Source organism: Rhinolophus sinicus, linkage group LG04 (assembly GCF_036562045.2).
Source record: "Rhinolophus sinicus isolate RSC01 linkage group LG04, ASM3656204v1, whole genome shotgun sequence".
In the NCBI taxonomy this organism is placed as follows: domain Eukaryota; kingdom Metazoa; phylum Chordata; class Mammalia; order Chiroptera; family Rhinolophidae; genus Rhinolophus; species Rhinolophus sinicus.
Window position 1 is genome coordinate 184,207,986 of NC_133754.1, and position 11,645 is coordinate 184,219,630.

The 11,645-nt window shown below is 50.3% G+C and overlaps 1 protein-coding gene across 2 annotated transcripts in view; it reads left to right on the plus strand.

Annotated features, from left to right (window-relative positions):
* The window catches only part of ASS1 (argininosuccinate synthase 1), a 49,336-nt gene extending 45,686 nt beyond the window's left edge, over positions 1-3,650 (plus strand). For both annotated transcript variants that reach the window (XM_019728854.2, XM_019728853.2), the window contains 2 exons: positions 1,887-1,952; positions 3,359-3,650. In XM_019728854.2, the coding sequence (XP_019584413.2) occupies positions 1,887-1,952; positions 3,359-3,404 (112 nt within the window). In that variant the 3' untranslated portion in view covers positions 3,405-3,650. The remainder of the gene's footprint in view (positions 1-1,886; positions 1,953-3,358) is intronic.
* Positions 3,651-11,645: the final 7,995 nt, after the last annotated feature.

Genomic DNA, 11,645 nt, shown 5'->3' on the forward strand with positions numbered 1-11,645 from the left:
TCACTGTGTCTCCGACCATTTCCCTTTTCTTTTTGATTTCTACATCGCTGACTTGAAAGCCCTTGAGTGACAGCGTCACAGGGACCAGCAAGGAAGCCGCGAGAGGTAGCAGAACTGGAAATGCCGCGGCACAGTAGGTAGAAAGTAACGTAATTATAGAGCAGGTCAGAGCCACTCGAATGAACAAAAATAAAAGCACAGAGGTTTTCTGTAGACCGTCAGGGGAGGTAGAAAAAAAAAATCATTGTAAACTCTTTTTCCACCCCCCCCCCAACCCCAAACCTGTTTTAAAAAGAGGTTTTTCAGTTCCTGAGAAACACCTCTGGAAACATTTCGGCAGCCGTGGGACAGGTTTGTCCCTGAGCATGGGCCTCACCTTGCAGTCTGGTGGGCCAGTCCAAAAGGGCCCATTTGGGGAGGGGGTGGCAGAGTTCCTTTTGACACGTGAGAGATGGAGGCGGAAGGAGAGATGCACAGGCGGGAGGGGCTCCTGTCTTCTCCCTGGGGCCCTTCCACAGGGGACCGGGCAATTCAGACAGTGAGAGAGGCCGGTGTCCTTAGCTGATTCACGGTTTGTGTGTGCGTGTACGGGGGTCAGGTTAAGCTTGGATTGTCACTCCCAACAAGGTCTGTAAAAGTGATTTGGTGTTTTAGTTTGGCCCAGTCTTTCTTCTGACCGGTGAGGGCTCAAGCAGCAGTCCCTCTGAAGTTGGACATCTTGTCCCTTTTCAGGGAACTTGCTGGTTGGCCGCTGGTGGCCTCACCTACCTGAGCACTGGAGGGGCCGGTGAGGTGGAGGGGAGTGGAGGGCGGGGTGGGGGTGTGGGGATACCATGCACCAGCTTCAGGGCCCCATGAAGGTCAGGGTAAGGGCGTGGAGGGGGAGGGCAACAGCCCAAGTCCTGAGCAAGTTTCGGGGCAGCTGGATGTAGAGACCCCATTTGTTGTAGAAAGTCCACAATCCACAAAGAACCAGTCAGAGGCACAGCCTCGGGGTAGCTGAAAAACAGCAAATTCCCTCTGCCCTGCCCCATCCTGTCCCCGGTCTCACCTCTCTGGAGAAGGCTCCTGAGGGGACAGGCCACCTCCTTGTCATGAGAACCTTGGAAACTGTTATGTCCTGAGGCTGGAGTTTGTCAGACATGAGGACAAGAGGCTGATTCAAGGCTGGGCACAAGGAGGGGCCCATGAGAAACGGGGGAGCAAACCCCTTTCCTCCGGAGGCATGGACGGTGGCCTTGTAGTGTCAGATCTGAGACCACAGTGCCCTGAACTTGTCCAAAGAGCTTTTCACAGTCGTAATTAATGAAGGCAGATGGATGATAGATTGCTTATGTCTGCTCCCCCCGGTGGGCACTGTTCTTGTCTTGCTCTTGTTTCCTGAGCACCTGGCAGGCAGGAGGTATTTAATAAATACCTGAATGAATGAACGAATGAATGAACGAATAAATGATGTGAGTAATAGTGCCTGGGTTTGAGGAGGAATTTCACAGGGTCTCACTGGTTGGACAAACAAGGTGAAAGGTGACACAGTGGGTAAATCTTGCCGTGAATGTTGGAGGCCCCTCTGTAGCCTGAGGGACAAAAATCGAGACTGTTCCCACGTGCACCCCCTGGCCTCCTGGGCCTTCAGCCACTGGACATCATCAGCTGTTCCTGACCACTCCTTGGAGCCCTCACAGCCCCGAGGGCGGAGATGGCTCAGATGTTTGTCCTCAGTTTACCTACGCAATGCTCTGGTCATAGGAAGACACCAGCCAGTGAGCACTGGCTGGGCTGAAACCTGACGTGCCCATCCATGCAACAGCTGTTCCTGGCCCCAGAGGGCCCTTGGGTGCCAAGGGCAAAGCCCAGAGTGCTGACCAACTTCTACTCTCTCCTTGCAGCATGAATGTGCAGGGCGATTACGAGCCAATCGATGCCACTGGTTTCATCAACATCAATGCCCTGAGGTGAGAAACTCTGGGCCCCGGTGGGTCCTCAGACCCCCCAAATTAGGGGAACAAACTCTGCTGGGACCTCGACCACTCTGAGCCACCCTGCCCTAGACAAGCCCCACCTTCCAGTCCCTCTACTCGTGGCATCCTCCGTGCCTGCTTTGGACCCAGCCTGCTCCCATTCTCAGCGGGACCAGAAGGCACACTTGTGACAGCCAAAAGGATCCTGGCCACCGGGGCTCCAGGTTTTGGGGTCCTCCCCTTAGCCTCTGACATTCACTGCCACCCTCTCCAGCTGCAGGGTCTCAATGAGGAGACCTTTCCTGGGCAGTTTAGAAAGGGAAATGGTGGAGAGGTAGAAGGACATCCCAGATGACCACCTGGTAGCTCCCGCCTTCATATACCTGAGCTACAGGTCTAGCTAGAAACCATCCTAGCCACGTGGATCTCCATGGCCCATTGGGGTGGCACACATCTGAAGCCACTCAGACCGGGGTTCAAATTTTGACTGCCGTGTGGTCTCAGACCCCTTCCAGACATCTGAGAATCCCATGTGGGGCCGTTAACCATACCTGCCTCATAGGTACAGGGCCAATTTGATATGAGTTTGTGGAAAGGAAGCACATGGCCCAGACCCTGGCATGCAGGTAGAGCACAGTGCCTGGTGGCACATACTCAGCCTGGGCGTGGCCCTGAGGCTGGCATGCACCAAAAGCAAGCGGTCATTTATGCCAGCAGCTACTGTAGACTAAGCCACTCCCAGGCATCTCCTAAGTTGTCTCATTTAATTCTTACACAAATTTGCAACTCCAAAACCACGCTCAGAGTATGTAAGTAACTTGCCCATGGTCAAATAGCTAGGAAGCCGCAGCACTGAGTCCAGAAAGCTGTCTGCCCAGTGCTGGGTCTCAATTACCAGCTTCCTTCTCATGGGGCTTGGGGTTGGGAAGAAGGTTGTGAGAGCCTCTCTCCTCTCCTTGACACTTGCCCTGGCACACAGCCACCATCTTCGTCCAGAGCCAGTCTCTTTTCCCTGGGCACTCTCCCCTCCGACAGTCACCTCCACCTCCCGGCCTGCTTTGCTCTCTGTTTGTATTGTATGACTACAAACCCTTTTAAATGACTCCAAACACACTGGGTTTTCATAATGGCCTCTTCATTTCTCCCATTGCCAGTTAAATGCTTTGTCTTCAACAATGACAAGCAATGTTTTCCCCCTAAGATAAATTAATTACATTATCCTGATTGGAGGGCAGGAGGGGCCAGGGCGGGAGAGGAAATAGAGGGAGAAAGAAAGACAACTTCACACACGTCTTAACAAACAGCTGCCCTGCCACCCCAGCTCTGCCTGAATTAATTGAACTGACTGCATGTTGTTATTGTTAATTTACATTTTTCTTTGTTTTGATTCTGGTTTACAGGCTGAAGGAATATCATCGCCTCCAGAGCAAGGTCACTGGCAAATAGACCAGCTGACAATGAGGAGCTGGGCCTCCTCACTTTGCCCATCTCCAAGTACAGGCCCTAATTGTCGTGATAATTTGTAATTGTGACTTGTTCTCCGGGGCGGGGCTGGCGGCGTAGTGGGGGTGCCAGGCCCCAGCTTTATTCTCTGGTCCTCTGTAGCCTGCAAAAGTGGTCAGTGAAGGGAAGGGTGGGGGGGTGGATACAGTGGGGAGCTGTAAAATGACAATTAAAAAAAAAGACACATGAGTCTTTTGTTTCTTTATTTCTGCAGAGACAGGGGTAAGAGTGTGTGTGTGTGTGTGTGTGTGTGTGTGTGTGTGTGTGTGTAGTCAATCGTGCTTTTCTTAGACCAACCTTTGTGTTTTCTAATTTAAGTGCTCCCGAAGGCCACCTTTTGCCAGAGAATCTGTTTATCTGGAAGAATCGACCCCTCTCTCCACCAGCAAAAAAAGAGGGAATCCAGAAGTGCCCACCTGGGTCCAACCCTAGCGCAGCCACCTGGCATTTGTCACCAACTGTGGCCCTGTGACATGTGCCAGGGAAACCAAGGAGAGTTTAGGTGACATACGTGGGAGCTGCCCTACCTGCAGCTCACAGTGAACGCCTAGGAATGGTGGCCATGACTGACCACGTGGCTGAGTGGCCTTAATAGCCTAACTTGAGGGGCAAGAACCCCAATAAGGAGAGAAGCCTGAGCAGAGAGGAGGGAAGAGCTGACAGAATTGAATGGGCACTTTGGATGTCCACCTGGCCTACACGGTTCTTCTATCGCTCCTTCACTAAATTGGGCCCAAAGAGGCCGCGTTTGTACTGTGACTCCGCCCCCTTGAGCATATCTGATTGGACCATGGCTGGACACCTGACCAGAGCTGGGCCCATCAGAATCTCACTCCCGGGAATTACACCTGGAAAAATGGCCAGACGTGAGGACAGGTAAACTTAGGCATGATGGGATGCCCCGTGCCTAGAAAGGCAGAGAGGAAGAAGAAAGAAGCAAGAGGGGAGAATGAATCCAGGGTTTGGAATCCCAGTTCCCATCCTCCTGTGTGTCATGGAAGCTGATGGCATTTCTTAACCTGGATTCTCTGAGACACCCTGGTGTTCTCATAACCAATTACGATTTAGGGCTTAAGCTTGGTGAGAGGGTTACTGCTGCTTGCAGCCCAAAGCATCTTTACTGGGAAAACTTGAGTGCTGGTTGCTCTGGTCCCTGCCCTGCTCCTGACCTCCACTCCACTGCCTTTGTCAATGAGGGTTTCTTTCAAAAGTTATGTCTTTAAAACTTCTTTTTCTCTGATTATAAAAGTTAAAAATGAATTGCTCAATGAATATTAGCTTTGTGCCAGACACATGGCTACGCCCTATTCAAACTACCTCATTGAATCTTCAAAACAATACTGTGAGGTAGACGCTTTTATCTCCATTTTGTAGGGGAGGCAACTGAGATGCAGAGAAATTGATTTACCAGCGTCACTCAGCAAGTGGCAGAGCCAAGGACCAAACCCTGGCCTGGCTGACCCCCAAAATCTCACGTCTTTATGTCCTTAGCCATTGCAATAGGCTGCGTCTTTCTTTAAAATTAACAATCCTGTAGAAATAATGATCACCCATCATCTCACCACCCAGTTACAAACACTGCGTGTACTTAGTGTATTTCTTGTCAGTCATATTTTTCTATACTTACAAATATTTTTGCAGAGTTCTTAGGTTAAACTAATTTAGAACCAGGTGTCATACCCTGCTCTTAAAATGTTAACATATCATAAAGTTTCCTACATCATTAAAACTTCTTAAACACTTTCCACAACTACGTAATATTCCATTATGTTGATACCCCCTTACTTAACCTTTCCCTAGTCATAGGTTTCATTATTTCCACATTCTAAATTATTTTCCTGCCTTTTGTCTGGTTTAGTTATTTTCAGGAGTTGGTTTATTAGCTATCCTTCTCTTTGCCTTTTTAGTGGTTTCTCTACCCTGTTTCCCCAAAAATAATCAGCTCTAATGCGTCTTTTGGAGCCATTCAATCAGCTCTAATGCATCTTTTGGAGCAAAAATTAATATAAGGCCTGGTATTATATTTATGATATTATATAAGACCAGGTCTTATATTAATTTTTGCTCCAAAAGACGCATTAGAGCTGATAGTCCAGTTAGGTCTTATTTTCGGGGAAACATGGTAAGATTTACAGTACATATTTTTAGCTTACCACAGTCTACCTTTAATTAATACACTACCTCACATGTAATATAAGACTCTTAAAACAGTACAATCTTAGACCATTTCACGTTGTGTTTCTGTTGTCATGCGTATTATTTCTACAAAACCCCATAATACACTGCTATTATGTTTGCTTTAGATAGTCAAGTATCATTTTTAAAAGATTAAAAGTAAGAAAAGGATGTGTTTTTTCCTTGTCCAGGATTGGTAATGTCTCTTTCCTAAATATTTGATAGAATTCACCATGGAAGTTGAACCCGATTCAGAGGCCCCCCCCTCCCTGCTCTGGAAGGCCAAGGAATGAACCAATACTCAGGAACCATTACAATCCAGTCTCGCTGCCGTTCGGTACCTGCCTTCACTCACGTCCTTGTCACTCCTGTCATATCACTGCAGCCACTACCCACAACATTGACACGCCACTGCCCCTGCTCTTAAGACCCCACTAACTGAGAAGTGGGTAGGAAACCACACCTTAAGGGATCTATTGTAGGGTTGCTTTGACACCGAGCTGTTAGAACTCAGCTTTTCATACACACAGCCCCTCTCCCCCCGGGCATTCGGGTGTAGCCAGATGAGCTGGGTTGGCGATGGTTCCAACCAACAGCCCCTAGGTGCCACTAGAGCCACCTTGCCCTCCGGCTCTCAGATCTCACTGCATGTGTTAGCTCTTTGGGACAGACTCGGCCTTCTCTCCAGGTACATCCTATCCTTGGGAGACCCTAACTATAAGCTCTAAGCCTTCCATGACGTTGCCCCCAGACCACCAGGGAAGGTTGAGTATATCTGAATCAGGTCACTGCCAACATTGGAGGTCTTTTTCTAGGCATGTTCTCGGCTCTCAAGTCAATCAGGAAATGCAAATAGATATCATGGTGTAGATGCAGGTGTTGGTATCTCCCACTTACTGTTACCTGGGCTCAGCCAGAGTGATACTGAAAATTACAAAAACTTAGGAGAAAAATTCATTTCTGAATCCAACATGCTAACCAAAATATTTCTGTTAATATGTTTTTTACATGCTTCCTGCTCGTCATTTTTGCATATGCACCTTTGTTTTCATGCGTGTAATGTAATCTGTTTACACTGTGTGCCCTCACGTTTGTTTCATTTTTTTCACTTAACATAATAGCATAATTAATTTTCCACATTGTTGATGGGCTTCATAATGAACCTGAATTGTGCACTTAAAATGGGTGAATCTTGTGTGACACATAAGTTATATCTTAATAAAGCTGTTTAAGATGAATGTTTTTAATGTAAGCATGGAAAAGAGATGTCCAGTATTAAATAAAGAATTGAGAAGAGTATGGATTAGGAAAGGGGGTGGTGGAGGCTGGAGCAAGGCGGGGGGGGGGGGGAGGCATCCAGCCAGAGCGGAGCAAAGGAAGGCAGGTGGGAAGGGGATGGCAGGTAGGGACCAGACTTAGGCTACCTGTCCTAAACCCTGGCGACTTCCCCTTCACTGTGAGAAGCTCGGCAAGGACTTCATTCCCCTGAGCTTGAGTATCTCCATTTGTAGGATGGACTCATCACAGGCCCCTCCTCCCAGGGATACTGGAGGACCCACTGAGGCACATCAGAGACAGAGCCACGTCTCAGTCACTGCTGCACGACGTGAGAGACACTCCACAACGTGAGAGACACTGCATGTCATAGAAACTGGTCAGGCAAAGAAAACACCCTCCACGTGTGCCCTGCGTGGACAGTTCACAAGACCCTTTCTTCCCCTCCCTGAGGTGGGGAGCCGCACAACCATCATGGTGAAGGAAGAAGGGGGCAGAAGAACCCTTCTTGTACAGGTGAGGCTGTGCAAACTTGAGTTGTATTCTTTTTTTTTTTTTAAGATTTTTTTTTTATTGGGGAAGGGGAACAGGACTTTATTGGGGAACAGTGTGCACTTCCAGGACTTTTCTCCAAGTCAAGTTGTTGTCCTTTCAATCTTAGTGAGCCATCTGGGAGCTCAGCGGCAGCTCAGCTCAAGGTGCCGTGTTCAATCTTAGTTGCAGGGGGCACTGCCCACTATCTCTTGCGGGACTCGAGGAGTTGAACTGGCAACCTTGTGGTTGAGAGCCCACTGGCCCATGTGGGAATCGAACCTGCAGCCTTTGGAGTTAGGAGCATGGAGCTCTAACCGCCTGAGCCACCGGGCCGGCCCCTTGAGTTGTATTCTTGCCTCTTCCTAACTGGTGACCTGGGATGACGTCTTTAGTATTTCTGATTGGCCTCAAGGTCCTCAGCTATTATATAAAATCAGGATAATAGCAGTGCCTACCTTGCAGGCACCGTTCATTATACAGCCACTGTGGGCCTCAGGGCTCCTGGCTTCCCACCATGGTTTGTCGACCTGTGTAACATGCCTGCAAAGGAACAATGCTTTCTCGATGTAAGTTTGGCCTGGGTGACAATTCAACTTTTTGTTATAAAGTGACAATTTGGCAATTGGGTATATTTTATTATTGGCAGCCCTGTCTCTGAGCTGATGAGCCCTGGGCCATGACAAGGGCCACTTTCTTGGCCCTTGAGGTGGAGGACCACACCCTCCAGCTTTCCCTAAACGCCCAGCCCTGGACATTCGTGTGATGGGTTCCATCTACTTTCCAGACTACAGGCGCTCCGAGAGCTGTGCCACCTGGCATTCAGCACAGGGCTTGGCAGGTAAGAGGCTCGCAATGAAATCATGTTGAATGAATGAATAGACTCTCTCATCCCATCTTGGTTATCATTTTATTACTATTTCTAAATGCCCTTCTTCCCCAGCTCCTGTCTGAGTGATGCAGGGTTTCTCATGTCTGGGAGGACGGGATCCTGAGAAGTCAGACACTGGGAGGCTGGGTGTCAGCAGGACAGGCTGAGCAAGTTAACTCAGGCCCCTCTCAGCTTCTGGGGCTGGGAAGACAAGGAGGGGCCCTAGCCACCAGCCATCATGGCCCCTCCTTTCAGGCCCCTCCTGCCTCTTTGGAAGAAGTAAAACAATCCTATTCAAAGGCAGAATATGGAGTGGGTTTTTGTTGAGGCACAAAATACGTACACATAAACATGCATGTACACATGTACACATACACACATGCACACGCATACACAGGTATGCACACACAGTGTGCACACATAAATCTCAGGTGGACAGCTCGATGAATTTTCCCTTGTGTATCCTCTGTGTAACCACCACTCAGATAAAGACAGGAACCTTTGCAGTGCCCCAGAAAGCTGGCTCCCTGGTGCCATGCTGAGAGTGTTTGAAATCATGGAGGTAAAAGAGAGAAGGAAAACACCTTCCTTCTTTCAAAAAATTGATGGGGGCATGTCGGGCAAATAAGGAAGCTCAAAGCTTCCTGGGCTTTCCCCGTCACAGCACTGATGGCAGCGACCAGCAAAGGCGTCTTGCTTGTCTGATGAGAGCGCTGGGCTGTGCCTGCTTCCTGACCTGTGCGATTCCCTGAGCGAGGAATGAATAAGGGAACGGAGGAGGCTGCACCTGCCTCTGCTCTTTCAGTCAGTTGATTTCTACGAAGGTATCCGGCTTACACATGGGCAATGTGCACAGACCTGGCTGGGGGCGGCATGGCAGCGTGGGCAGGGAGGGGACAGATACAGCCTCTGCCCTCACAGAGCCTGCCCCCAGGGCCCAGGTCTTCCCGTTTTGAGTGCTCCAGTGCCTGAATAGAGGGAGAAGTAGCAGACCTTAGGAGCTGCCAGCAGGCAGGCTGACTGGGGAGGAGGCTAAGGTCTTAAGGGGGCAAGGGTGGAGTTGAGATCTGTTACTTCCTGACCCCAAAGCTTCTACTGTCCACCCAAACGCTGGCATCAGGCTGCCCTCCCCCAACTGCAGCCAGGCTTCTTGCTTCTCCCCATCCCCATGGCCCGGCTAGATATCACTGAGAGGCCCTAAGCTGACCATCCTTTCCCACCTTCACACACATGTGAAATAACCCTCTCCCTAACTGCCCTTCTTAAAAGCTAAGAGCACACGGAATAAAGGTTCAGAGGCCAGGCCTGGGCCAGCCCAAACCGGCCCACCTCCTGGGGCCACTGTCGGCTTCACCTGGATCTGTGGGAAGGAGGCTGCGGGGCCCTGGCAGCCCAGGCCAGCCACAGAGCTGATCTGCACGCCTCTCAGGCTGGGGAAAGGGCTCGCCTGGGGTCCACACAATCGATATCTCATCTGCAGCTCTCCTAGCGGAAGTGATAGCTATTGGAACATTGTAATGGGTGTTGTCTAGTGGAAGAGACTAATCTTCCCAGCTGTGGCGGGCTCTGCAGGTGGCCTGTGCGGCTCACCGCTGCCACTGGGGCTGTCGAGGCACTTTTAAAGCCACAGCAGCCTCACGGCTGCTGGCGCCCATCCCGGTTTCCCAGCAACTTCCTGCACAAAGCCTCAGCGGCGACTGTGACCCCATCCTTCTGAGCACATACTGGGGGACCGAAGCCAGTGATTCGCCCAAGGTCACACGCTTGTTTGGGAGGGAGCCAGAACTGAATTCTGGTCTCCAGACCCCTCGTCCAGTCCTACACAGGATGCTGGCCGTGGCAGACCCATGGCCATGAGCCAAACTTGGCCTATAAGGGTTTTCTGCTGGCTGGCTCAATGCTTTTTGAAAACACTAGATTTCAAATGCCATCCATGTTGGCCACAGTCCCTCCCACTCCCTAATGCCTCACACTCAGCCAGCTTCCCTCATTTTGTCACCTATCTGACCTTGGATCAGTAAAACAGGGGTGCTGGCATAGTCGGGTGAGAGAAAGAGAACCAGCTTCCTCTCCTGGAGAAGTGGGGCCCAGACTTCCTTATCTTGGCTCACAGGCCGTGGAGGCCCCACAGGCTATGGACTCCATGACAGCAAGTGCTGCGTCTATCTTTCCCACTGCTGTGGACACTGCTTAGGGCACATTTCAAAACCCTTTGTTGAGCAGCTGCTGTATGCCAGGCCCTGGGGACACATCAGCCCAGCTAACACAAAGCCTTCCTAGGTGCTTCTGGGAACTTGGCAGTCAGTACCAACCCTCTGGTGGTGGAATCCCAGACACCTGTTACCACAAGCACCTTGACATCATGGGAAGTTGCTGAACTGACTCACCACTAACTTGCTGTGTCACCTTTTGGGGCCTTAGTTTCCCCAAATGTAAAACAAAGTGCTTGGATTCAACGACCTTCAGGTTCCCTTTCTTTTTCGAATGTTCTTTTTACAACTTGTGAGGCTGCAAAAGCCCCTCCAGCATCTTCCTCGTGGGGAAAGCCACAGAACTTGAGACGTGGTTCCAGCCCACTTGTCTGAGTTCCAGGCACACTTGGGCAGACCCATCTGAGAAGACTCTGGGCTGACTTCCCAAGTGACTTTCGAAACAACCCAGAAGTGGCTGCACTGGGGTGGAGTGTTTCTTATTAAAAGGTTAGATCCTGAGTCTAGGACGCAGAAATCCACCTGTTTAATAAGCTACCTGGTTGGTTCTGATGTCCACTGACAGAAGAAAACCACAGGAGAGATGGAGGCCGATTACCGAAGGGGAGGTCAGATAAAAGGCCCCACGAAGGTTCCTCGTTACCACTCTGCCTCGGTAGGACCTGGACGGGCCAAGGACCTACATGCATGTTTGACCCAGGCAATGTGGACTGCGACTCGGCCACACCAGCCACATTCACCAGCCTCCCTGGGGAAGAGAGCCAGAGCTGCCGGGATCCTTGAGGGCACCCTGCCCAGCCACAGTAACACTGGGGAGCACAGCAGTTAGAACTCAGGCAGACCTGGATTTGAAGCCGATCATTTCAAGTGAGTCTCAGTTTCTTCATCTGTAAAATGGTCCAATACTAGTACTTATCTTCGGAGGCTGTCCTGAAGAATAAATCCTGTGCATAAAGAGCTTAAAGCAGGGCCAGCACCTGGTAACCGCTCACAAATGAGAACTGTTGTTCTTTTATTGCTGGTTATGGAGATTCTGCCAGCAGCCCATGCACTCTCTTCCCCAATCCCTCCCCCACACCCTGACCTTGGGGTGGGGGCAGACACCAATTGTGACTAATCGTG